The sequence below is a fragment of the Octodon degus genome, unplaced genomic scaffold, assembly GCF_000260255.1.
Source record: "Octodon degus isolate 3935 unplaced genomic scaffold, OctDeg1.0 scaffold00018, whole genome shotgun sequence".
Lineage (NCBI taxonomy): Eukaryota > Metazoa > Chordata > Mammalia > Rodentia > Octodontidae > Octodon > Octodon degus.
In genome coordinates this window covers 14,497,016-14,521,547 of record NW_004524594.1, presented here as the reverse complement: position 1 = coordinate 14,521,547, position 24,532 = coordinate 14,497,016, and the positions used below count along the sequence as shown (strand labels likewise).

The window sequence follows — 24,532 nt, the reverse complement described above, 5'->3', positions numbered from 1 at the left end:
TATTTTTTGCCTCAGTGTTTTGAGTGCTAATTGGAGAAAAGGTCAAGTTACACTTAGGTGAGACTTTTTGATAAGCCACATACTGAGCTACCTACTTGTTAAATACTTGACGTGACAGTATTGATACGGTTTTAAACCTGTATTTTACTTTTTGGGAAATTCAAGACATTTGGATTTTCCCTTAAATTAAGGTTCTTTTTTTTTTTTTGTCTGTAGCTAGATTTGCTGTAGGAGAAGATTTAAGAATTGGCTCACTTTTCAATAGAAATAAGTATTTCTCTTTTGATTTTTTTTTTTTTTTTTTTTTTGAGACAGGATTTTACTCTGCAATTCAGACTGGTCTTGCACTCACTGTACGGCAGGCTTGGCCTTGAACTCATCTCCCCCCTCCCCCCCAGAGTGCTGGTATTACAGGCATGGGCCACCACACTCAGTTCCTAAGTGAGCATTTTTAGTGCACCTAGAATAGAATAGGATGTGCTTTACACATCTATTCTAAATTTCTTTTTAGTGGCCTTTCTAGAGTAAGGACACTCTTCAAACTGAATTTCTATTAAATAGTGAATTTAGCAGTGTACATTTAAACTGTCTTTGATTGTTAAAGCTTTTGTACCAAAATGTTGTTTGCCATTGGATTCTAAAGCCAAGTATGCCAACATAAATTGCTAATACATATGTAATATTTTAAAACATAATTGTAGGTCAGGTATAGCCCTTTACAGTACTCAGGCTGAGGCAAGAAAATCTTGCTGAGTTCAAGGCCATCCTGGGCTACACAGTGAATTCAGGCCCAGTCTGAACTACACTGTCTCAAAAAGAGCCAAAACCGTAATTGTGGGCCTGGGGAGATGGCTTAGTAGAATAAGCACTTGGCCTGGCAAGTACGAGGGTCTGAGTTCCATCACCAGTTCTGCCAAAAAAAAAAAAAAAAAGATTTTGGGGCCAGGGAGATAGCTCAGTGAATAAGTTCTTACCTGGCAAGTGCAAGGGCCTGAGTTCAATCCCTGGTTCTGGAAAGAAAAAAAAAATTGTATTTCATTTAGAAAATAAAGCTATTTTTCTGGTTACCTGAGCCGTTAGAGGAAGGCAGCACATCTGCTTAGCGAGACTGTATGTTTAACATTAACAAAATATCCTATTATATAATGCAGTTAGATGGCTTGGTTTTTGAAATTTGGGCTAATAAAAGTACATAAATGTTTAGCAAAGAGAAGAAATCAGAAGTTTTCTATGATGAATCAGAAAGCTTTTATTTGTAAGCCTTCTGATTAAAGCCAAGTAATGCTGAAATGAGTGATTTTACTACCTGGTTATTCTTACTCAGTTCACTCATACATAAACTGGGCCTCAGGGTTTGTAAGGTGGTGTTTTTTTGCGGAACCAGGGATTGAACTTGGGCCCTTGCGCTTGCCAGGGAAAGCGCTTATTCCACTGAGCCATCTCCCTGGCCCTGTAAGGTGGTGTTTTGAAATCAATTAATTTTAACTGAAGAGAGCTCACTTAACATTGTAAGATGTAATCAGTTTTGATGTAGAATAAAGGATATTTTAATATATTTGTTCTATTGCTCAGAAAACAGAATACCCTGGCAGCTTAATACTCAATATTTAACCAAAACTGATAGCCAAAAGTCTTACAGCACTCTCTAAAGACTTGTATATGCTGCATGTCTTTGCAGTTAATACTATTTGTGAGAAGGGTGCAAATTATGATTGAATACAACAGTTTTCTAAAATACGGCACTGTGCCTATACTTAGATGCAGTTGTTAAACAGTTTATATTAATTACTTTGAAATATGCCCATCCTGAACTTTTTTTTTTAATCTTCAACTATTTTATAAGTAAAATCTCTTTGGCTAACACCTGGGATTTCCTTGTGATTTTGGATAGTAATGTGTTAGCCTCTCTGTTGGTTGCACGCTGTCTTCCTCTGCAATGCAGAGGCCAAGGTTACTTGGTTTTGCATTCACCTTGCTTGTTGTGAGCAGGATTACTTTTTGCATTCATCTTGCCAAAGGGAAAAAAATTCAGAGTGCTTAATTTGTTTCTGGGGTGTATGTGTGTTAGTGTGTGCGCGCGCGTGTGCATGTGTGCAAGATTGGAAAAGGTTTGGCTGTAAATTCTCCATGGGACAGTACTGGTTCTAATTGTGAAGTGAGAACGTAATCCTAAATATTGCAGTGAGGAGTATTTGTTTTTATGTAGTCAAATTAAGATTACTTTCACGATACTCATTTGATGATGGTGGTGATTTTTCACCTCGCAGTGCTAGGGATCAGGTTCTTGGTTCTCTTCTAAGCAGCACACAACTCCCAGCCCACCTTGCAACAGGCACTTGAATGAACTACATTGTCTGTGATTTACAGATGAGGCATACAATTAGCCATAATTTTAAGTTTTACCTTTTTAGTTTGCATTTTGGGTTTTGTGAAGATTAACACTGTTTCATTTTTTAAACAGGTGAATATTTTACTTTAAAAAGGTTATAGCAGCTTTGTCATGGCCTTATTTTTATTATTATATTGTTAAAAGCATTTAAGATTTTTGTTAGAATGGAAAGCACCTTAGAATTTTGTGTCACTCACTTTATAGAAAAACCAAGAATCCTTACATAAAATGACCCAAGTTGAGATGCATGATTTCTAAGTTCTCTTGTAATGTTTCTTTTTCTTTTTTTTTTTTTGCGGGACTGAGGATTGAACTCAGGACCCTACACTTGCCAGGCAAGCGCTTTTTCTACTGAGCCATCTCCCTGGCCCCTCTTGTAATGTTTATGAGGGTCGCTTGTTCTCCAGTTTTTGTTTTTAGTTTTTAATTATTGTGTTGATCTGTGGGTTTCTTTTGTTTTGTTTTTTCCAGTACCGGGGATTGAACTCAGGACCCTGCACTTGCTAGGCAAGAGCTTATTCTACTGAGCTATCTCCCCAGCCTGTGTTGAAATGTATAAGGCATTTTCTTTCAAATCCTTAATTCTGATTAGTTTCTTTAAAAAAACTGAATGTAAAATAGGGGTTTTTTTTGGTTAGCTTTTTATTTTATTGCTGAACTTGGTAGATTTTTCCATGTATTGAGGTCCTGAGAATAGCATTAAGGTAAAGTGCTAATGTGTCAAGTATTATTGGGACACGTTAACAATGAAATTAACTTTCTCCAAGTTTAAAGTGTATCATTTGTCTTTATGCTTAATTAAGCCCCACTACACATCTGCCTGTCTGTATTCCTTTGACATGTTGCAAACCAGAAAAATTTTGGGCAAATAGTTATTGGTAGAGGTAACATGACCACCTTTCCACCTAAATTCTTGGGTGGATTCTAAGCTTCTTGTGTATGTCTAATAATAGGTGCTTTTTTCTAGGGGAAATAAAGTATGCATTAGAAGACTGAGAGAAGTACTGAGAAACTCTGCCAGAGTTGAGACTGTAAATTGTTTGGCTTCAGTTGATCCATTTCTTCTAGCTCTCCTAGTGTACTTAGTTAGATATGAATGTAAGAACATGAAGTAAGGATGCTGAGGCAGGAGAATTGCCACAAGTTTGAGGCTGGGCTATGAAACCTGGTCTCCGACCAAAACAAACCATGAACTGGGAGATGGACAGACAAGACACTGATGGCAGAGTTTAAAATTCCTACTTCCTGAGGAAAGGAAGTGTACTTCTTGACTGAGCTCCATCTTTTCATTTGTTAGCTGTTGTCTGTGTAGTTCTTTGGTATTGTAATGGTGCTCTCTGTTCTTAGCTTTAATGTGTTTTGTGAATTGGTGAGCTTTATGGGGACAGAAAAGAATTATTGTGTTGTGTCTCCTTACACACATGACACTTAGCACACAACATGTACTAAGTAAGCTGATTGCTAGTTTGACAAAATCATTACTTAAAATATTTGTAACTTCATCAACAAAACCCTTTAAGTGGAAGGGAAAATATTATTATGGGGAAAATGCTTTTTGTATAGTTATTTACTTGTAGTGAGTTTTATTGAAATGGAATTTTTTATATTTTCAGGTGGGCAGAATTGATGATTAGACAAGTAGAGCAGTCATGAACTCTGGGTGGTGTAAACAAGGTTTGTGTAGAGTCCAAGGAGGAGAAAGATCATTCCTGGTGTTAGAGCCATCGTAAATTATCAGGCATTTCATCACATTGCCCTCAATACAATTATTCAAGTATATAAACAATTTCAGTACACTTTAATAATTAAAAACTCTTGGTTTGCATGCTGAATTATAATTTACTTTTGTGGCCAGCTCAGCTGGCCCTGGGGCAGGGTTGGTGCTGCATGTGGTGCTTGGGATTGAACCATGGTCCCTGTGCTTTCCTAAGCTTGCCTAAGCAGTTGTTTTTGACAGCTGAGCTATCTTACTGGTCCCTACATATTTATGTTGACTTTGAGGTAATGTATGTAAATCGCTCAATTATTTATTTAAATTTTTTCAATTGTATAGACTTATGAGAAGCTTGATTAAAGTAGCTAATTGAAAAGACTAATTAGTTTTTTTTTTTTTTTTTTTTTTTAAGAGAAGGTGTCACTCTAGTTGAGGCTGTTTACTGTGTAGCCGAGGCTGGCTTGAAACTCACAGCAATCCTTCTGCCTTAGCCTCTTGAGTGCTGGGACTACAGACGTGTGCTACCATGTTTGGCCTGAAAAGATATCTTTGGTTGTCCCTCTGTCGGTCTCTCTCCCTTTTCCCTCTCTCTGCTCCCTCCCTCACAGAGTCTCCCTTTGTAGTTTAGACTAACCCTGAATTCATGTGACCCAGACTGACCTTGAACTTGGAGTGGTCCTTCTGCCTCAGCCTTCTGAGTGCTGGGATTACAGGCATGTGCTAACTTACCCAGTTTAACTAGTTTGCTGATGAAACTTTTGTTTTCTTGTTTGCTATGAATTTTTTTCAGCTACTGATTTTGAAATGAATTGGTAGAGGGTGAATGGGAAGCAGATTTCCATTGTGAGGGCTGTCAGAACTGATGTTTGTTTAGGTAAACAGTGGTGGATATAGGCTTTAGTTAGTGATATGAAATAACTAGAAAACCATTAAAGAGTTTGGAAAGTTGAAGTGTTTATCTGTGTTGTCTGTATTTGTCTTCCTATATGTTCTAAGACAGGGTCTCATTATGCAGATCAGGCTGGCCTTGAGCTCACTTTGTAGCCCAAGCTGGTTTCAAATTCCTGCCTCAGCCTCCCGAGTGCTGGGATTACAGGCATGTGGCACCAAACCCAGCAGCAATCAGTTTTGTTAGATGTAGTGTCTTTCCAGTTTTTCTTGTGACTATTTACAAACGTGGAATTGAAGAATTTTTACTTTTTTGTAGTTTCTCATCTTACTGTTTTTTGTTGTTGTTTTCTTTGGTACCGGGGATTGAAATACTCAGGACATTATGCTTAACAGGGAGGCTGTTACATGCTGAGCTATCTCCCTGGCCCTTTCTTCCTGTTTAAGTACCTAGTTAAAAATGTTTTCTTCGGTTATTCCTTTATGGAATTTTTTCCCCAGAAGAGTAAAGAAGGAAAGCTTGGGAAGACATCTGTCTTGGATATCTCTTTTGATGTATTGGTTTAAAATTTCATTTCAGTAAGATAACTAGTAGAGGTGAAAAACTCTGGGAAGAAAGGAAGATACCCATGTACCATGACTTGGCAATATAATCTCTGATTGGAAAAGAGGAAAACAGCAATCGCAGAGGCAGAAATGAAATGTAGCAATAGCTGGAATCCACATTGCCCTTTTGTGGGGGTGAGGGTGGAGTTTGAAGCACAAGATTTTGTGGAATTGAGTACCTTAGGTAAATTATTTGAATAATGTCTTTAAGTTTCTAATTAGATGAAATGTGATTGATACTAGTGCCTCCTTGATACTCTGAGCCACCTGACAGTTTAAATTTCAATGTATGTCACATAGGTGAATACTGGCAGCTCTTAAAAGCCACAAAGAAATAGAGGGGGTGTTTCACTGGGGGTAATTATTTCTCAGTGAATTTTTAATATATTCAGGCTGATTGGTAGTTGGAGAAAGGAATAATAAATGGGAGTTTCATGTTACATACTTCAAGATAAGAAAGTACAGACTAGTGTTGCCAGCAACATTGTAGTAGGATTTTTCATGAAACTATCTTTTTTTCTTTTGAGACAGGGTCTCAATATGTAGTTCAGACCATTCTTGACTCACTGTGTAGCCAGGCTGATCTTGAACTCATTAAGATCCTCTTGCCTCAGCCTCACCAGTGCTGGGATTACAGGAAGGTGATATATGTAGCCTGGCTACATGAATAATTTTTAATGCTAGGAAAATAGCTCCATTCTTCAGGAAAAAAAGGCTAATACTCATTTTATGTGTTTGATATGAGTAGATGTTATGCAGCCATATTCTAGCTTGGAAAGAAAGCTGTGTTTTATCTGCAGCACTTTACTCCTATTTTTTGTTTATCCATCAGGGTAACAGGTTCTTCTGTATAGACGTGTCTTATATTACATATCAATTTAGAACCCAATGGACAGATATTCTAGTAGGACTTAAGTGATTTGAATAGGAAATGATGAAGCCACTTAAAATGGTGTCATTTGTCTTTTTTTTGTGGGGGGGGACAAGGTCTCATTGTGTAGCCTAGGTTGGCTTCGAACTTGGATCCTCCTGCCTCATCCTCCCCAGTGCTGAGGTTACAGGTGTGCACTGACACACCTGGTGTTAAATTTCTTGGAGAGGTTAGGCACATTGTAACGCTAGCACCAGAGCAGTACTATACTTTTCCTTATATCCAAAAGCTACTTAAGATTTAATTTCAGATTAAAATTTGGATTAAATTAGAATTTAATTTGTATTACTTTGATTTTTCAAAAGTAGAAAGTTAGACCATTTGATTGCCTTGAGAGGTTATCTGTTTTAGTGTTAAATTTACATATTCATTGAGTTTAATCATGAAGTATTCTAGTAACATGTCCAGTAGAACCTGAAAATAAATTTTAATCAAACAGGGACTTTGATTCAATGCAAGATTTAATAAATTAGTACTTTTAAGTGGAATGTGGTAACCCCTCAGTATATAAATTCGTAAATTAGTCTTTTATTGTGCCACACCTAATTATGTGAAATATATCTATAATCTTGTCTAGAAATTAAACTACCACTCAGGTTTTCTGAACTGTTTCAAGCTGAATCTAAGTAACTCATTTCCATGGTAACATGTTATTTGTAAGAATTCTTTTTATTATTGGTAACTTTAATTTTTGTGTGTCATAGGATCAGTCTGTTCTCACATTGTCTCATTTCAATGAAAGTTTTAAATCTCCTGGGGTGTGTTTGAATCTGTTTCATGTATTCTATTTCTTTGCTATGTTGGGCATTCATGGTTTCTATCATTTTCCTAAACTTTATAAAAAATTTTAAAAATTGTTTTGATTCAGGGTCTTGCTATGCAGTTTGAGCTCACAGTGGTCCTCCTGTCTCAGCCTCCCCCCTCCCCAGTGCTGGGATTACAGGTGTGCACCACCATGCCCATTTCCGTGGCTGGCATGGCATGTGGTATTGGGGATTGAACTCACCTTGCACTTGCCAGGCAGTCGCTTATGCAGCCAAGCCTATCTCCCCAGCCCAAAACTTGTTTACTTAATCTGTTTCTATTCTAGAGTCACTAATCATGTCTTTTATTATGGTCACTCTCTCTTCCTTCTTCCCTTCATCCCCCCATCTCTCTGTGCAGTTTAGGCTAGCCTTCAACTCAACTATGTAGCCATGCTGACTTTAAATTTGTAACAATTCTGTCTCAGCCTTCCAAGTGCCCTGGGATTATAGGCATGTGACACCATGTGCAGTTATGGTCACCATCTCTGTAGTTATCTGAGAGATTATTTCTGATTTCACTATTTTTCTTCTGTCTCATTCGTCTGCTTTATTAGTTGTTATCACTTCAGAGAATCCAGGTGAGTTGCTTTCAAATTGTACCACCTCATTACCCCCTGAGTTTGCTTTTCCTTAGCTGGAGGTGTAGGGTTGCATCTTGCTTAAGTGTCTTCTCACCTTTTTCTTTTTAAGTTGAATTCCTGGGGTTGATGATTGTAAATTAATTATAGTGAGTAGCTTTCCTGCTAGTACTTATTTTGGTACTGGAAATCAAACTCAGGATTTTGTGCTTGCCAGGCAGGTGCTTGTGCTGCTAAGCTGTAGCCCTGACACTATTAGTAGTATTAAGAACTCTTAGGAAAATGGTTACTGAGAGATGTCTTCAGGTGTAGCTGGCTCTTGGATTATGAATCTCTTGTAAGATCTTGTCTCTTACATTTGTTGAAGATGAAAAGTTGCTGTCTGTTTGGTCCAGTCCCTGGTTCTTTGGCACTGGCCTGTTCTATAATTAGGCATTCTCAGTTTTGGCATACCAGGAAGAACAACTGATTAGAACAATTATGGCATCTTGTCTAAAAGTACCATAATCAACAACAACAATAGCATCAAACAGCCTTTAAAAAAATGCCAAATTGTGATAATTGTTGATTTGCTGCCTTTAGCTATATGAACTGTATTTGTGGTTATAGAAGAATCTAAAACAAACCAGAAAATTCTGTATCCTAAAATGCTCTCAATATGGCAATTTTACTTTCAGGGGAGAAAATTAAAGGGGGGAGGGAATGGAGAAATAGAAGGGGAAGAGATTTCGAAGCAAGGCTGGTGAACAAAGGAAGATTGCCTAAACTTTGAGAAACTGGTGAAGCCAGGAGGGAAAGAAGGGGCAATACAAACAAGAACAGAATAGAACAATACACGAAACCAAGAAAGTGTTCACCTTCATATAAAACCAGAAACAAGCAAGAAAAAAGAAAAACCAGAGAAAAAGAAAGTGAGAAAAAAAAAATCCACTTAAGAGCCTGTCTTTGCTGTCACTGGTAGACATGGGGTAGTGGATAATCCCAGTAAGCCTGTCCCTTTTGTTCCACTGTTCAATCCAGTTTGTGGCTGTGGGGCTGGAATCAGATTTGTTCAGCCTGCAACACTCCTTGTGTTTCCTGCTGTCTTTAACTCTGGCTCCCTACAGGCTTGAACTTGACTCTGTGACCTCCTACCTACCAGCTTGAACTGGGCAGCCTCTGCTGACACTGGATGGAGCCAGCCCTGCTGCTCTTGAGTTCCGAGCTCAGTTGACCCCTTTCCTAGATTTCTGACTGCCCGTCTCTTTCCTGGGGGGAGTCTGAACCTGAACAGCTCAGCAGTCTGGTGTGTCCACTGCCCTGCTCATGGGAGGGTTTCTCTGTGGAAGCCTCTGCGGTTGCCAGTAGACACTGTATGTCAGCAGGTTTGAGCTTCCCCTCCCATGCAGTAAGTCTGAGCTCCGAAGAAGCACTGCCTGCCACCCTGCCAGCTTCATTGAGATCTGTCTTTGCTATCCCTGTGGGCTTTAGTTCTCACTTCAGATTCTTGCTGGGTCCTGTGGACCCACTTCCCTCCTCCTCTTCCACACATTGCTGTACTTCAGCACCTGGACACCAAATCTCGGAGAGGCTGTTTCTCTGCTGCTCACCACTCCGTCTTCTTGGATGTCTAAATGCCGTATTTCCAAATTGGGGCTTCCATGTGATGGTTTCTGAAGTCACAAAGTATGTGTTTAATTTCGAATAGTTTCTTATTTTCAGATTCTCCTGGACAGTGTAAATGACACAAGATGAGTGTTTTCCAAACTTAGGCAAGCACAGAATCATGTAGAGGAGTTGATAAACCAGACTGCTTGCTGGGCCCTGTTCTGAGTTTCTGACTTAGTAGGTGTAGGGTTATACCTGAGAGTTTGCATTAACGTACATTTTTTAAAATTAAAATTTAAATTTTTTAGGGAAGGGTCTATAGGGTGTTCAGGGTCTCAATGCTAGATCAGACTCGTAGCGATTAACCTGTTTACAGCCCCCAAAGATCTGGCATAGGCGCATGCCATCACACCCAATCTCATTCTGCACATACTCTTAGCAGATGCTGATGTTGCTGGTTTGGTGACTACATTTGGAGAATCATTGGCTTACACCAACATAAACTTCTATGCAGATCTGATTATATTCTATAGTAAAACATAACTTGCAGCTCAGATTCCATGGAGATAAAATCTTATAAACCTAAGTGGCTAAAAGGTCATGTATTATGCTAATGAAGAAGAGCTCCACTAATGGAGAAGATTTTTATTGTTACTTTGTAATTTTATTATAGTCTTTTTCTCAAATGAGTATTAGGAATTTCAGGTTCAGGATCCTGGTTTTTCTGAAGCTTAAGCAAGGGAAAGGGACAGTATTTGTTATAGTGTAGTGTTTATAGTCATAGGAGAATCTGCTTATGATGAGGCTTTTATTACAGTTAGAAAAATGTTTTATTGAGGGACTTGTGATTTCCATATTTTGATTAATTACAATGTTGACTGGATAATCTAGCTCACAGTTTTGAGGACCACAGTGGCCAAGAAACTGTGATCTACTTGTTGATAATCTCTTAATTTGAGGTTTTTATGAGTTCCCCCCCCCACCTTCTCAGCAAACCTATATTTTGTTTTAGTAATAGACCTCCCTTTAAAAATCTTTAGAAAAAAAAATTAAAAAAAAATTTGTTACAGGGTCTCACTAAGCAGCTTAGGCTCATAGTGATCCTGCTATCTCAGCCTTCCCAGTGCTTGGATTACAGGCATGTGCCACCACTTCTGATTCCAGGCTGGCATGGCATGCGATACTAGGGATTGAACTCGGGTCCTTGCACTTGCCAGGCAGGCACTTAGACCACCGAGCTATCTCCCTAGCCAAAAGTCTTTGAAATTATTATGGATTACAATCTAGAAATATGTTAATAATAATACAAAGTCAAAGTAAATAGATATTTGAGTTCAGTAAAATATATTGATTATATTTTTATTGAGCCGAAAAGATTTTTTTGTATACTCTTGACAGAATGCTCATAGGGACTGATTTTTCCATTTGCTTTTACCCATTAACCTTATTCTGGTCATTAATGTGTAACAGATTAATCCAAAACTTAAAATCTTAGAGCCTCCTTTTTGAGGCAGGGTCTCCCTATGTAGTTTAGCAGTTCTCAAGTTGTCTGTCCTCAGACTTGTTATTCTCCTGCCCTAGTTCCAAGTGCTGGAGTTACAGCTGTGGTGCTACCTTTTCTAAGTGCCCTTAACTGTATTTTGCTCAGAGGTTGTCTGTCAGGGATTCAGATAGGACACAAAGTGGGGTTGATGTCTCTGTTCGTGATGCCTGGGAAAGGGGATAAGACTTGCTTACCCACAGGTTCGGGGAGGTGAGAGGATGGCTTGAACACAAGATTGGTGACCAGGGCTCTTATTGTTTTTTTATTTTTATTTTTGGCAGAACCGGGGATTGAACTCAGGCCCTTGCGCTTGTCAGGGAAGCGCTTATTCCACTGAGCCATCTCCCCGGCCCCTGACCAGGGTTCTTAAATGAGGCCTTGGGGTTACCAGATTTCTTGTACAATGGCTCAGGAATCCAAACAAGACAGAGACCCCATTGCTTTCTTAACCTTGGGAAATCATACAGCATCTCACAGTGCCAGAGTCGGCTGGATGAATCCCACTCAGGAAGAGTGGCAAGGCAATCGTAAGAGTTCTGAGTGGGAAGTGCTGAGGTCATGTTGTACAGTGAGGTCATGTCAGGCCACAGGCAGAGCAGTTGTCTTTGGAAAACGTACCTGCTGTAAGTAGTATGTTGAGGACTAAATTTGTTCCTGTATAGAAAATTGTAACTTTCCCGCTATTGGATAACTTGTACTATTATTGATTAGTGTAGCTCATACTGAAGGATTATTGTAAGTGAAATCCTGAATTGCCAAGTCTGTTAATCTTTGACATCTTTTATATGGATAGAATTATAGTTGTTTTTATTAAATATATACATTGCAGAGTATAAAGCAAAAGGAAAGTAGTTCTACCACTTAAAATTCTACTTCATAGGTCCCATCTCTTTTTTGAGACAGAGTCTCACTGTAGCTTAGGCTGTCCTTAAACTGACTGTGTAGCACAGGCTGGCTTTGAATTCTTGGCGATCCTCCTGCCTCAGCCAACTGAGTGTTGGGATTACAGGCTTGTGCTGCCAGACCTGGCCATACAAGCATTTTTAGGAATTTGATTTAATAATCTATATAGATAAGGTTGACAAACTGTACCCTGTGAGGATATATGCTCACTTTGTATTTTTTAGGTTTACCAATAAATAAGAGATAATGCATGGCAGATATATAGATAAAAGCTCGTAAGTTCCCTCTCTTAGTGTACCGAATTTAGAATTTTTGTAATATCCCTGAATTGTAGGCCCTACTGAATCCTCTTTCTGAATTGAATTCTGACTATTAATACTATTTTGGATATCCTTTATTTGGAGCAGAGCTACATAGCTCAGACTCATAGTGATGCTCCTGTCTCAGCCACCACAGTGATGGGATTACAGGCGTGCACCACCAGTGCCCAGTTTTGGTGGCCAGCTTGGTGCAGGGCCAGCATGGCATGCAGTACCAAGAATCGAACCTGGGTCCTTGCACTTGACAGGCAGGTGGTTAGACTACTGAGCTAGTTATCTCCCTGTCCCGTATTTCTTTCTCTTAAAAGACTAGCCTATTCTTTTTAAAAAAGTGAATGATGAACTTTGTTGGTCTTTATTTTTGAGCTAATTGTGCTTACCTTTTGTATTTGGGGTTGCACTTGCTAGGTGAATGTAGAACTTATTTTTCAATCAGTATAGTTGGATTTTATATTTATCCGAAGCCTTCTGTATTGTGTGAAATAGTTCATCTAAGAATACAACTGGATGCTTTCATTAGCCTTATTTTAGAGATTATTTTGATTTTTAAGTAGTTATGGTGGGCTTTCTAATTTAGGGTATAGTGATTATTTATTATGCAAGTTGACTTTTGTTTCTGTGTGAAGATAATAGATTATTTGGTCTAAAAAAACCCTTAATACCAGCCAGGCATGGTGTTACACACTTGAAATCCTAGCACTTGGAAGACTGAGGCAGGAAAATTGCCAAAGATGGAGTGCAGCCTGGGCTACAGTGAGCTCAAGGCCATTCTGAGCTACATAGCAAGACCTTGTCTTAAAAAGACAAAACAAGATAAAACATCTTCCCGACACTGCCATTGCTTTTAACCTACTTTCAGAAGTTGTGAATGTCCTTTAAATCAGAGGTGTACTTTGACGTAGTCTGTTAATTTTAAGTTTACATGTTCATAATTGTGATTACTTTAAATATTTTCCTCTTAAATTAGATTTCCATTCCTTATCCTCCCGACCCATACAACAGCAACTGAACTTCTGATTCTTTGTGTTTTTTTGGAGACAGAACCTTGTTTTATATTCAGGCTGGCCTTAAACTCACTATGTAGCCCAGGTTGCTCTCAAAGAGGATCACTGTGATCCTCCTGCCTCAGCCTCTTGAGCACTGGGATTGTAGGCAGGGGAACATCATGCCCAGCAAATTTTTGATTCTTAGATTACCTGAATATCTTTTAGGGAGGGGTTCTTATAGAACAGTAGCCTAAGATACCATTGAAATTTTCATCTTAACAATTAAAACTGTTCCTTTTTATTGTTAAGATGAAAGAGGGTAGTTTTCTGCCTGCTTCCCTTGTCAGTGAATCTGTTGACTAGGGTATTGCTCATAGGCATAATGTTACCTTGTACATATCTTGTGTTCAAGATAAATGGGTTACATATATCAAAGAATCTGCCCATGGGTTTATTGAGGGAATTTTATTTTAAAAAGTTTTTGGGTTTTGAGATGAGGTCTTGCTAGGTAGTCCAGGCTGGCCTTGAGTTCACTATGTATGTAGCCCAGCCTGACCTCAAATTCCTGTAGATCCTCCTGCTTCAGCCTCATGAGTGCTGGGACTACAGGTATGCATCTAGATTTTCAGGAAAATGTACTTTTTATAGTATTTATTTGTATGATTTAGAAGAAATTGAGAGAGGAGGAGAGTAGCACTTAAATTAAGTGTTAATGCCTGATATGCTCATTTGAGTATAAGCAGAATATCGGCCAAATTGTGGTCCTCATCCATGTGAGTAGGAGCCATATTCCTGGCCTAGTTGATGAATATCATTTTTGAGTATTTTAAGCAATGTTGCTTCATAGGGTTGTAAATATTTTTGGAGTATTTAAATTTATATTTTAGTTCATTGTTAGACCTAACTATGTGAAATATATTACTTAAGCAATAATGTTTAAAAAGTACTGTGTGTTTAAGGCACAATTTGAGACAAGTTTAGGAGATTGCTTGGGTTGTCCTTTTAGTGTGATTAGGTTGCTACGTGTCTTCAGTATGTAATGCAGTTCTTCTTTTCTTTTGATACAGGGTAAGCTTGATGATTACCAGGAGCGGATGAACAAAGGGGAGAGGCTTAATCAAGACCAGCTGGTAAAGATGTTGTATTTTATTAAAGATTTTATGTAGTTTTAATAAGAAAATTAATTTGTGGTTCTTCATGTTTCTAGTAAAATAGAGTTCTGGTTTTGTATTTTAGGATGCTGTATCTAAGTACCAGGAAGTCACAAATAATTTGGAATTTGCAAAAGAATTACAGAGGAGTTTCATGGCATTAAGTCAAGATGTAAGTAAAAAATGCTATATTTCTTCATGAATTACTAAAAATAGGGAAGCTTGTATTGCTTCCTGGGGTTTCAGTCTTTCAGTTTCTGTTGATGTATTCTGCAAAGTGAGAAGACAGGACCCAATAATATCTTAACATGCCTTCTGATTCTGTATAGTTTTTAGCACAATACCTGAAAGATGTGTTTTCGAGACAGGATCTCACTACATAGTTCAGGCTGGCCTTGAGCTCTTTGTAGCCCAGGATGGTCTTAAACTTCAATGACCCTCCTGCCTCAGCCTCCCGAGTGCTGGTGCTACAAGCATGTGTGCCACCAGATCTGGCAACAGCCTTGTTTATATGTCTAATAATCACTCTCCCAAAGGAATCTTAAGGGATATGGCAGACTGATAACATTCACTGCTCTTACGTGAGCTCTGAATCCAGTGTGATGGTGGGTTTTCCCTAAGTACCTTACGATGTGACAAAATTCACTAATGAGATAAAAGTAAAGTATAAGTAAGGTTAAAGAATTTGTTGAGGTGAGAAAGTAAAGTCTTCTCAATAAGTATCAGTTTTATTTGAGGAAATGCTAGTACATTGTGACACAAAGTTGCCACTAACTTTGTTGTTGTTAAAATCCAACTCAGGACCTTGTGCATCTCCCTGGTCCAAAGCAAAGTTGCAGTGCAGTTTAGTATGATACTTATTTTCTGAAGCTACTAATATTGTAAATTGAAACATGTATATCCTTCATTTCTGTCTCCCTTTTTCTGCCTCCAGCTACTAATAAAAGATATGTAACCCATAAGGCACACACCCCAAGACTGGAAGGCTTTTTTTTTTGGTCTGTTTGAGACAGGGTCTCTCTATGCAGTTCAAGCTGGCCTTGAGCTCACTTTGTAGCCAAGATGGTCTTGAATTTGCAAAGATCCTCCTGCCTCAGCCTACCAGATCATCTGTTTTAATAGATGTCTGCCTGTCACATTTTCCTTCAAAGAGCTCTTGACATCTTAGCTTAGAGAGCTAATTCCTGTGCAGCTGCTGTTTATCCACACTGCATCGAATGCTAAAGTAGCACTCCCCCACTCTGCTGCCATTGCAGATTTGCCTTATTGTTGCATCTTTTTCTTTGTTCTTCTCAGGTCACCTCCATTTCTCTTTTTATTTTATTTATTTATTTGTGTGTGTGTGTGTGTGTGTGTGGCCAGCTCAGCCCACCAGGGGGCGGGCTGGCTGGCATGTGGTGCTGGGGGATCAAACTGTGGTCCCTGGGTTTTTGCTAAAGCTTGTTCTAAGTAGGTGCTTTAGACCACTGAGCCATCTCACCAGCCCCTCCATTTCTCTTCATTTGTCTGAGTTTGATTTTCTTTGAGTTCATCCCAGTAAGCTTGGGAGAGGGGAGTGTTGGAAAGAAAAGGCAGCCTCGGCTGTTGGGAAGGCTGACCCTTCTCTGCTCTATGCTAGATGAATTTGACTGAGGCTTTCTCAGCCTTTTGCGGAAAGCAGGGAATAGTGGGGAAAGTAAATTAATATTTAGCTTTATCTGTCTTTCACTGCCACTTTTACTCTGCCAACATTCTTGTTTGTGAAGGCAGGTAACCTCTAGTGACTGTTTCGTTGGGATAGGTCTCTGGTACAAGCAGTGGATTGTTTGGGGTATATTATTCCATAGTTAGCTTTTCAGTAACTCTTGCACACATTCTAGAGAAATATGTGCTTTAGATTTCCAGCAGTGAAACCGTACTTTCAGTTTGGGAGTTCTCCTTTTTGTATTAGGTTTACATCTTACTCATTAGGTGAGATACATCTTATTTGCCCCTCTATGTCTGAACTCTGCCTCAGCCCAGCCTGAAGTAGATTGAACTTAAGTGAGCTGTTAACCTCTGCCAGGTTCCTCTTACTTAAAGGTGAGTAGTTTTAGTTAGGTTGAAAACCTTTCTAATACTCCTAGTGGGTTCAGGGCAAGGAGGTAGTGCTAGGTCTTGATGTCTCCTTGTCAGCTAGCTAGTACAAGTTCAAACTTTGGTGTATTGTGTTTACATTCTTTAACAGATTCAGAAGACGATAAAGAAGACAGCACGTCGGGAACAGCTTATGCGAGAAGAAGCTGAACAGAAACGTTTAAAAACTGTTCTTGAGCTCCAGTATGTTTTGGACAAATTAGGAGATGATGAAGTACGAACTGACTTGAAACAAGGCCTGAATGGTATCCCAATCCTGTCTGAAGAGGAGCTATCCTTGTTGGATGAGTTCTATAAGTTAGTGGACCCTGAGCGGGACATGAGCTTAAGGTATGCAGTGTTTGATGATAGAAACTTGTAAATACTACTTTAACTGGGCAAGTGACATTTCATTCATAATCTTGTTGTTTTTTATTGTAAGGTTAAATGAGCAATATGAGCATGCCTCTGTTCACCTGTGGGACTTGCTGGAGGGGAAGGAAAAATCTGTATGTGGGACAACCTGTGAGTATCATAGTTAAGTTTGATTTTGTAAGTAAAAATTGTAACAGTTGATTGGGTGATATTTTTCTTACCATAGTATTTTGAATAATGCTGAACTTTTTTTTTTTTTTTGATACTGGGAATTGATGAACTTTTTTTCAAGCCTAGTATTGTCACATAGTCTAACATTCTAGTTTTTGTTCATTTCTAGATAAGGCTCTAAAGGAAATCGTTGAGCGTGTTTTTCAGTCAAACTACTTTGACAGCACCCACAACCACCAGAATGGGCTATGTGAGGAAGAGGAGGCAGTGTCGGCACCTGCGGTGGAAGACCAGGTGGCGGAAGCTGGTGTGTTCTCAGCTGCCCTTCATTGGCTATGAGTTCATTGCTCAGTTATTACGGTTATACCTTTAGAGTTTTAAGAGACTGAGTGAGAACAGAACCACACCAAGAGTAACACCATGTAGGAATCATAATAGGGCAGTTATTTGGAGGCCTTGGTTGTGGTAAAACTGGGAGTTCTCTTGTTTGTGGGAGTATGGGGCAGGGCAAGTTGTTGGAAGATTTGGTTTGGTTTGTTTTTGTCTTTGAGACAGGGTTTGGCTGTGCAGTTCGGGCTGGCCTTGAGCTCACTTTGTAGCACAGGCTGGTCTCAACCCACAGTGGTCCTCCTGCCTCAGCCTCCTAAGTGCTGGGATTACAGGAGTAAACCACCATGCCTGTCTGAAAAAGACTTTAAAATAGGTTTTGGTCTGGTACTCCCATGTTTATCACGATGTTATGCAAAATGATTTCTTTTTTAATCCTAGGTTAATGTAACTTCATAAATTGTTTTATTGAGAAAGGGAAGGGCTGGGGAAATGGCTCAGTGGAATAAGCACTTCCCTGACAAGCGCAAGGGCCTGAGTTCAATCCCTAGAGGGAGTTCACGGGCCAGCCAAATAGCTCAGTGGGTTAAAGCGCCTACAGGCGTAGGGGCCAAGGGATCACCAGGGGTTTGATCCCTTGGGGACTAAGGTGGGGATTGAGACTGGGTGTGGTGGTGCATGTCTGTAATCCCTATACTTAGGAGACTGTAAACAGGAGAATCACTATGAATTTGATCTGAAAGGAAAAAAATAGAGTTCAAACTGGCCTTGAAATCACTATACAGCCTTGACTTGGCAACCCTCCAGCCTCAGCCTCCCAAGTGTTGAGATTACAAGTGTACATTACCATATCCCATATAATTTGATAATCTGGAGTTAAAATTGTACAGTAGCATGAGGTCTTTCGATTTTAATACTTGGTGCAACACATGTTGATCACATGCATTATAGGGAATTTGTACCTGTATGTGATACATCTTTTTTTCCCACTCCTCTTCTTTGAACCACTCTTCTCTTCCTTGTTTACAAAAGCTTTGGGTACATTTTTTCCTTTTTATTCTTTTTTTTTTTTTTTTGATGGAACCGGGGATTGAACTCAGATCCTTGTGCTTGCCAGGGAAGCGCTTATTCCACTGAGCCATCTCCCTGGCCCTTTTTATTCTTTGTCCCTTCCTGTCTTTCACTCTCCCCACTCTCATTTGGTTTCTCAGCCTTTTTTTTTTTATTATTATTTTTTTTTTTCCTTTTGAGACAGTGTACCTCAATACTTAGAAATATATGACACTTTTCCACCATTACATTGTGATATAGACTACCTTTACTGACTTAAATCTTAGGCTTTTCACCTTTCTTTCCTCATCATTTTTAATCTCTTAGAACCTGAGCCAGCAGAAGAATACACTGAGCAAAGTGAAGTTGAATCAACAGAGGTAAGATTTTTTTTTAAGCCATAGTAACGTTAGTTGTAACTTTCTGCCTTTTAAACAGATGTCTCAAACTTCTACTTTGCTTTGCAGTATGTAAATAGGCAATTTATGGCAGAAACACAGTTCAGCAGTGGTGAAAAGGAGCAGGTAGAGGAGTGGACAGTTGAAACAGTTGAGGTGAGAGTTCATATTTCTACTTGATGTTTTTGTCTTCAGTAATTTTTCTCCTGCTCCTGTTAATAATTGTCTTTGTTATCATTAGTTTACTATCAAACTCATTACACAAGACCATTGTATTTAAAAGATGATTCATTTATTCCTCTGGACGTGTATTAGAATTTTTGGTGGCTGATGTGATCATAATAATTATTTTACATAGCGTTATCTGTGGATTCCCCTGTCTCAGTGTATCAGGTTGCTCTATAAAAATCTGAGCTCTCACAACAGTAGCCTTCAGAGAAACCCACCTCATAGCAAATGTCTTAGAGTGTCATCTTGAACTCTTTCGTTCTGATGTTTTTGTACCTGGCTATAGATTTCTTTAGTGTTTTTTTTTTTTGTTTTTTTTTTTTGGTGTTGTCGCTCAGTTTATTTTCATGTCTTTTCAGGTTCTCATCTCTAGTCTATTGATTCACATAATATTTCCTTCTTGACTGCCCCCAGACCATCTTGTTTATTTTCGCAAGCTATTTGTAGAAGTTAGCTTTGATTAATATACTAGACTTCTCCTTAGCTGTTTTTCACCTATAAAATGTAGAAAGAAAAACAAGCCAGGAGTAGTGGCACATGCCTGTAATTCTCAGCACTTGGGAGGTTGAGGCAGGAGAATTGCAAGTTTGAGGCTTTCTGGCTACCTAATGAATTTAAGTCCACCCTAGGTACATAGTAAGATCTGCTTCTCCCTCCCCTGCACACCAAGAAAGAGGGGGAAAAAAGAAAGGTAAAGTCTTACAAGTTGATCTTACTAGTTTCTCCCAACCCCTATCCTCCTTCAGGTGCCTGCTTTTGTGTCTCCAAAAATAGTTTTAAAGTTTGAATAATAGATTTTTGTCTTTAAAAAATTACTCTACTCTGCTGTCAGAATCCTCCAAAGGTGGTATAAATCTCCATAAGTTGAGCTCTGTTGAAATAGCAAGATGCATTATTGATAATTTGAGTGAAGAATTGGACCATTACTCTAGAAGGATACTTGGAAACACTGGTTCATGAAACCCTAATAAACTTGTTATACGCTTGGAAATAAATAATGTGTTTTAGAAATATTACAGGACAGTTAGAAAAATAGATTAAAAAGTTCTGCAGAATAGTGGTTTATGTAGAAATGGGCCCAACCAGGTGAGCTTTGGTATGGGTAGCAGTTTGAGGTGATGGTAGCTTGATCCTAGAGTATTAGCAGAGAAATCAGAGAAACTTAAATTTTGCTGATAGTAGTGACCAGTAGTTCTCTGTGTGCACTGTATAGAAGGTATTGAAATATATATCTATATATCTATATCTATATCTATATCTATATCTCCATCCTTTGGATAGCATATAGATCCAGTTACTCTAGAATAATTTAAGCAAAATACGTTCTTTTTGGAAATTAAAACAGGTATTTTACTTTTAAAAAAATTTTTGTTTTGAAGAGTAAAAAATTCAAATAGAAACAAAGACAAACAGTAACATACAACAATACATATGGTATAGATTTTTAAAAGAAAAACAGCAAATTAACAGCAGTGGCTATGTTAGGTATTTTTATCAAAGCTGTTGCTCAGATTAACAAATAATAGGTAGTTTTTCTTCGAAAGCGTTGATAAAATAAATCTCAAAGTTACATGGTGATCTATTGGCATGAAGAACCCTAGAGCAGTGTTGGCATTGATCAGAATGCTAAGTTTGAGATAGTTTGTTGTAACTGAGTAAGGCCTGTTCTGTAGTACAGATGACATGATGTGCAGTTTGGGTACCAACTGTGGCAGGATGAATGGAGCTTGCATACTCTGCCACCACCTTCTCTCCTCCCATGTTAGGTGGTAAATTCACTCCAGCAGCAACCACAGGCTGCATCTCCTTCAGTACCAGAGCCCCACTCTTTGACTCCTGTGGCTCAGGCAGATCCCCTTGTGAGAAGACAGCGAGTACAAGATCTTATGGCGCAAATGCAGGGGCCTTACAATTTCATACAGGTGGGTACATTTTAGTGAAGTACTATAACAGAAGGTTTGAATGTGAATGCTATGTGACCTAACTGCATTATATCCTAATTTTACTTGTAGGATTCAATGCTGGATTTTGAAAACCAGACTCTTGATCCTGCCATTGTATCTGCACAGCCTATGAATCCTGCACAAAACATGGATATGCCCCAGCTGGTTTGCCCTCCTGGTTAGTGATTGAAGATAAAATGTAGGGACTACTAGTGCTTTCAGGTTTCATAAAGTTTTTGAAATTTTTTTCCTTTAATGCTTGTTTAACTTTAATCTTGTCTTTGATTAGCTAGGAGTTGTTACTTGTTTTATCTTACAATGTAAATCATAACTGTAGTTTCATAATGTTAACATTTTATTGGCGTATAGACACTGAAAAATACATGCAAATTTGATGAGTTTTCTCAAACTGAACATACTGGTATCCAGATCAAGAAATCGAACATCATTAGTGTACCCCAGAAACCTGTTTTGTCTTCCCTTTCTGTCACTAGTTACTGACCATATCCAAGTCTCCCATAACTCCATGGTAACTACCCACTTCCTTACCTGTACCACTGTAGATGGGTTACCTGAATTTTGTAATGGGCCTAAGTAAAATTTTATCTGATTCTTTACATTTCAAGATTAATCCTAGAAAAAATGCCTGTAGTCCATTATTTTGGAAGCTAAGTTCAAAGCCAGCATGGAATACATAGACTCATGTCAAAAACTGGAGGGGTTATTGCATAGGTCTTGCTTTATCTTGGTCTTAATCGTCCAGCAGAAAAGTATAAAAACAAAGTATAAGAAGTAAAGCCATGGTGTTGTGTTGAGCTGTAGGGGACTCGGGTCAACAATTTCTGACATTGCCAGTCAAGAGGAAGACCCAATACTATTACGCACTACTGGACGCTTTTAGAATATTTTGCGGAGTTAACACACCTATAATATTCAAATGACAGAACTAAACAAAAAAGGATATACAGATGAATGTCCATTTTGTATCTGTGTATTCAAAATGGTTAGGATAGATATATAGTTCATCTCTTAATGAATAGAGGGATTTGTTGTAATAGTGTTTATAAATAGGATATCATGTCTGCATCTTATACAGCAAATAACCACCAGGAAGAATGTATGCAATGTGTTAATTATTGAAAGTGTCTCATTGCTATTTGTGTCTCAATAAAATTATGGGGAAAAAAGAAAAAGGGGGCTTGGGAAATGGCTCAGTGGAATTAAGCACTTCCCTGGCAAGCACAAGGGCCTGAGTTCAATCTCCAGCTCTGCAAAAAACAAAAAACAAAAAAAAAACCTGGATGGGGAGGGGAACCCCACAAAATTAATTTAGGAGTAAAAATAAAATAATGGAGGTGGCTTTCTCTGAGTGCTTCCATTCCTATCCCCCCCCCCCCCATTTAGGACAGGTCTACATAGATTGGAATCGTGGTAGTGATTCTCCTGTTTTCAGCCTCCTTAGCGCTGGGATTACAGTTGCGCGCCACCATGCCCAGTCTCAATCTCCATCTCAGTGTGTCCCGGGGGTGGACCGGTCCCTGAGTTTGCTTAAGCAGGCGAGCTATCAGGCTGGCCCTGCTTCCATCTTTCTAGGAGAATTTCTGAACATTTTATTTCCCTTGATCAGAATGAGACATAAGAATGTGGAGTAAGAGGAAAGCTCAAGTGCAAGTTGCCATTTCTGCTCTTAATGGCCCTACAGCATTATTTGAAGTGGAGGCACTAAGCAGTGCCTTGCCTTGGGTCTGTACCTCTCTAGAAACAGTCGTGACTCTTAGTAACGTGTGTCCATGTTAGTGGCACAAAGTGCTATGTAACATTTAATTCATGTTACGTAGTCTTCAGTGTTAACAGGAAGCCACAGAGGAAGCCGTGGGCAGAAGCGTGTTCAGTGGTCCAGTTAATTTGGTAAGGTAGTTAGGAGTTCTCTGTAAAAAAGAGAGCTACTTTCTCTGTCGCTTCTCTACTAAGACTTAGAGAACAAAGGTCAAATTTCTTTAAAGCAGTCACAGTTCTTTAATGTTCATTTTAGGGACTTTATTAGAGGACAGAATGTGTAGTTTTCCCAGGTGCTTAAGTGGGCCAAGGTCAGTACTTGTGGCACTGATGCAACCTGAATGGCTGTTTAGATACTTAAAACGTATTTAGATAAAGCTGAGTCTTGTAGGCTCTCTAGTGAAAACCTGTGGTTTCTAAATGAGCTACCAGTGATTTTGGGGTTTTTTTGGTTGTTGTTTATTGTTTGCTCCTTCCCTCCCTCACTTCCTTTTTGTTGGCACTGAGAGTTGAGCCAGGACTATTAGCCTGTCAGACTGAGCAATGTCCCTAGCCCTTTTAAACATTTCTTTACTTTGAGATGAGATCTTGGTAAGCTGACCAGATGAGACTTGAGCTCGTCTGATTATAGTGTGCCATCATGCCCAGCTATAGTTGTGTATTTTTATTATTTAACTTTGGTTGTGGGGGAGGCAGGTGGGAGAATGGTTAAGAACTGCTAATAAGGTGCATAGTGAAATATAAAATATAGTCTTTCGGAAGGTATATTTATCTGTTGTACTTCCTTGTAGAAATATTTTGAGATTTTGTTTATTGATTTTGTTGAAAATTGATAATTTAACCAATAACTTGACTATGGGCAATGCTACTTGTATTGTTAAGTTCAAGTGCAGACCTGAACAGTGGTAGGAGATTTCTGTCTTTAAAACATTAAAAGAGCTAGGGATGTAGTTATTTGGAAGGCCCTGGGTTTAATTCCCATTATCAAGTCAAATCAAAACAAAACAAAATAAAACAAAAAAACAGGCTTAGTGGCAGACTCCTGTAACCCTTGCACAGAGAGGCTGGAGCGGGAGGATTGCTTCATCTATGAGGACAGCCTGGGTCTACAGAATGAGTTGAAGGTCAGCCTGAGCTATATTGAGACCCCCATCTTGACTAAAAATAAACCCCAGAATACCCTCTTCCCATAAAAACTGTCATGGGGAACCATAATACTGAATCTTCATTTTCTGTACCTCTTGGTTGAAATTTTTCACTGTCATTTTACTTTATCCCTATACCAAGTGATCTATCTATCTATCTATCTGTCTATCTTTCTTTCTTTCTTTTCTTTTTCTTTCCTTCTTTCCTTCTTTCCTTCTTCTTTCCTTCTTTCTCTTTCTTTCTTTCTTTCTTTCTTTCTTTCTTTCTTTCTTTCTTTCTTTCTTTCTTTCAGATAGTCCTGATGTGTAGTCCATGCTAGTCTTGAACTCAGCAAGTAGTCCAGGCTATCCTTGAGCCTCCCGAGTACTAAGATTAAAGGTGTGTGTCACAATGCTACAGTTGAGGATTTTAGAAATTTGCTTTAGCAGCCACATAAGAGGTTCTTAGGCATCCTTTTTTTTGTGTGTGGCTGGCTCAGCCCACCCTGGGGGCGTGGCTGGCACGGCATGTGTCAGGGATTGAACCATGGTCTCTGCATTTGCTTAAGCAGGCACTTTAGACCACTGAGCGATCTCACTGGCCCTATTAGGCATCTTTTAAGAAATTTGATTATAAATAATAA

The 24,532-nt window shown here is 38.9% G+C and overlaps 1 protein-coding gene across 1 annotated transcript in view; it reads left to right on the top strand.

The window, feature by feature from the left end:
- Positions 1-24,532, top strand: part of Caprin1 (cell cycle associated protein 1) — a 39,555-nt gene that overhangs the window by 3,348 nt on the left and 11,675 nt on the right. Inside the window, exons 3-12 of the mRNA XM_004627305.2 lie at positions 14,319-14,381; positions 14,488-14,574; positions 16,609-16,847; positions 16,939-17,021; positions 17,212-17,349; positions 18,747-18,799; positions 18,887-18,973; positions 20,812-20,967; positions 21,058-21,166; positions 23,824-23,888. Of these exons, the coding sequence (XP_004627362.1) occupies positions 14,319-14,381; positions 14,488-14,574; positions 16,609-16,847; positions 16,939-17,021; positions 17,212-17,349; positions 18,747-18,799; positions 18,887-18,973; positions 20,812-20,967; positions 21,058-21,166; positions 23,824-23,888 (1,080 nt within the window). The remainder of the gene's footprint in view (positions 1-14,318; positions 14,382-14,487; positions 14,575-16,608; positions 16,848-16,938; positions 17,022-17,211; positions 17,350-18,746; positions 18,800-18,886; positions 18,974-20,811; positions 20,968-21,057; positions 21,167-23,823; positions 23,889-24,532) is intronic.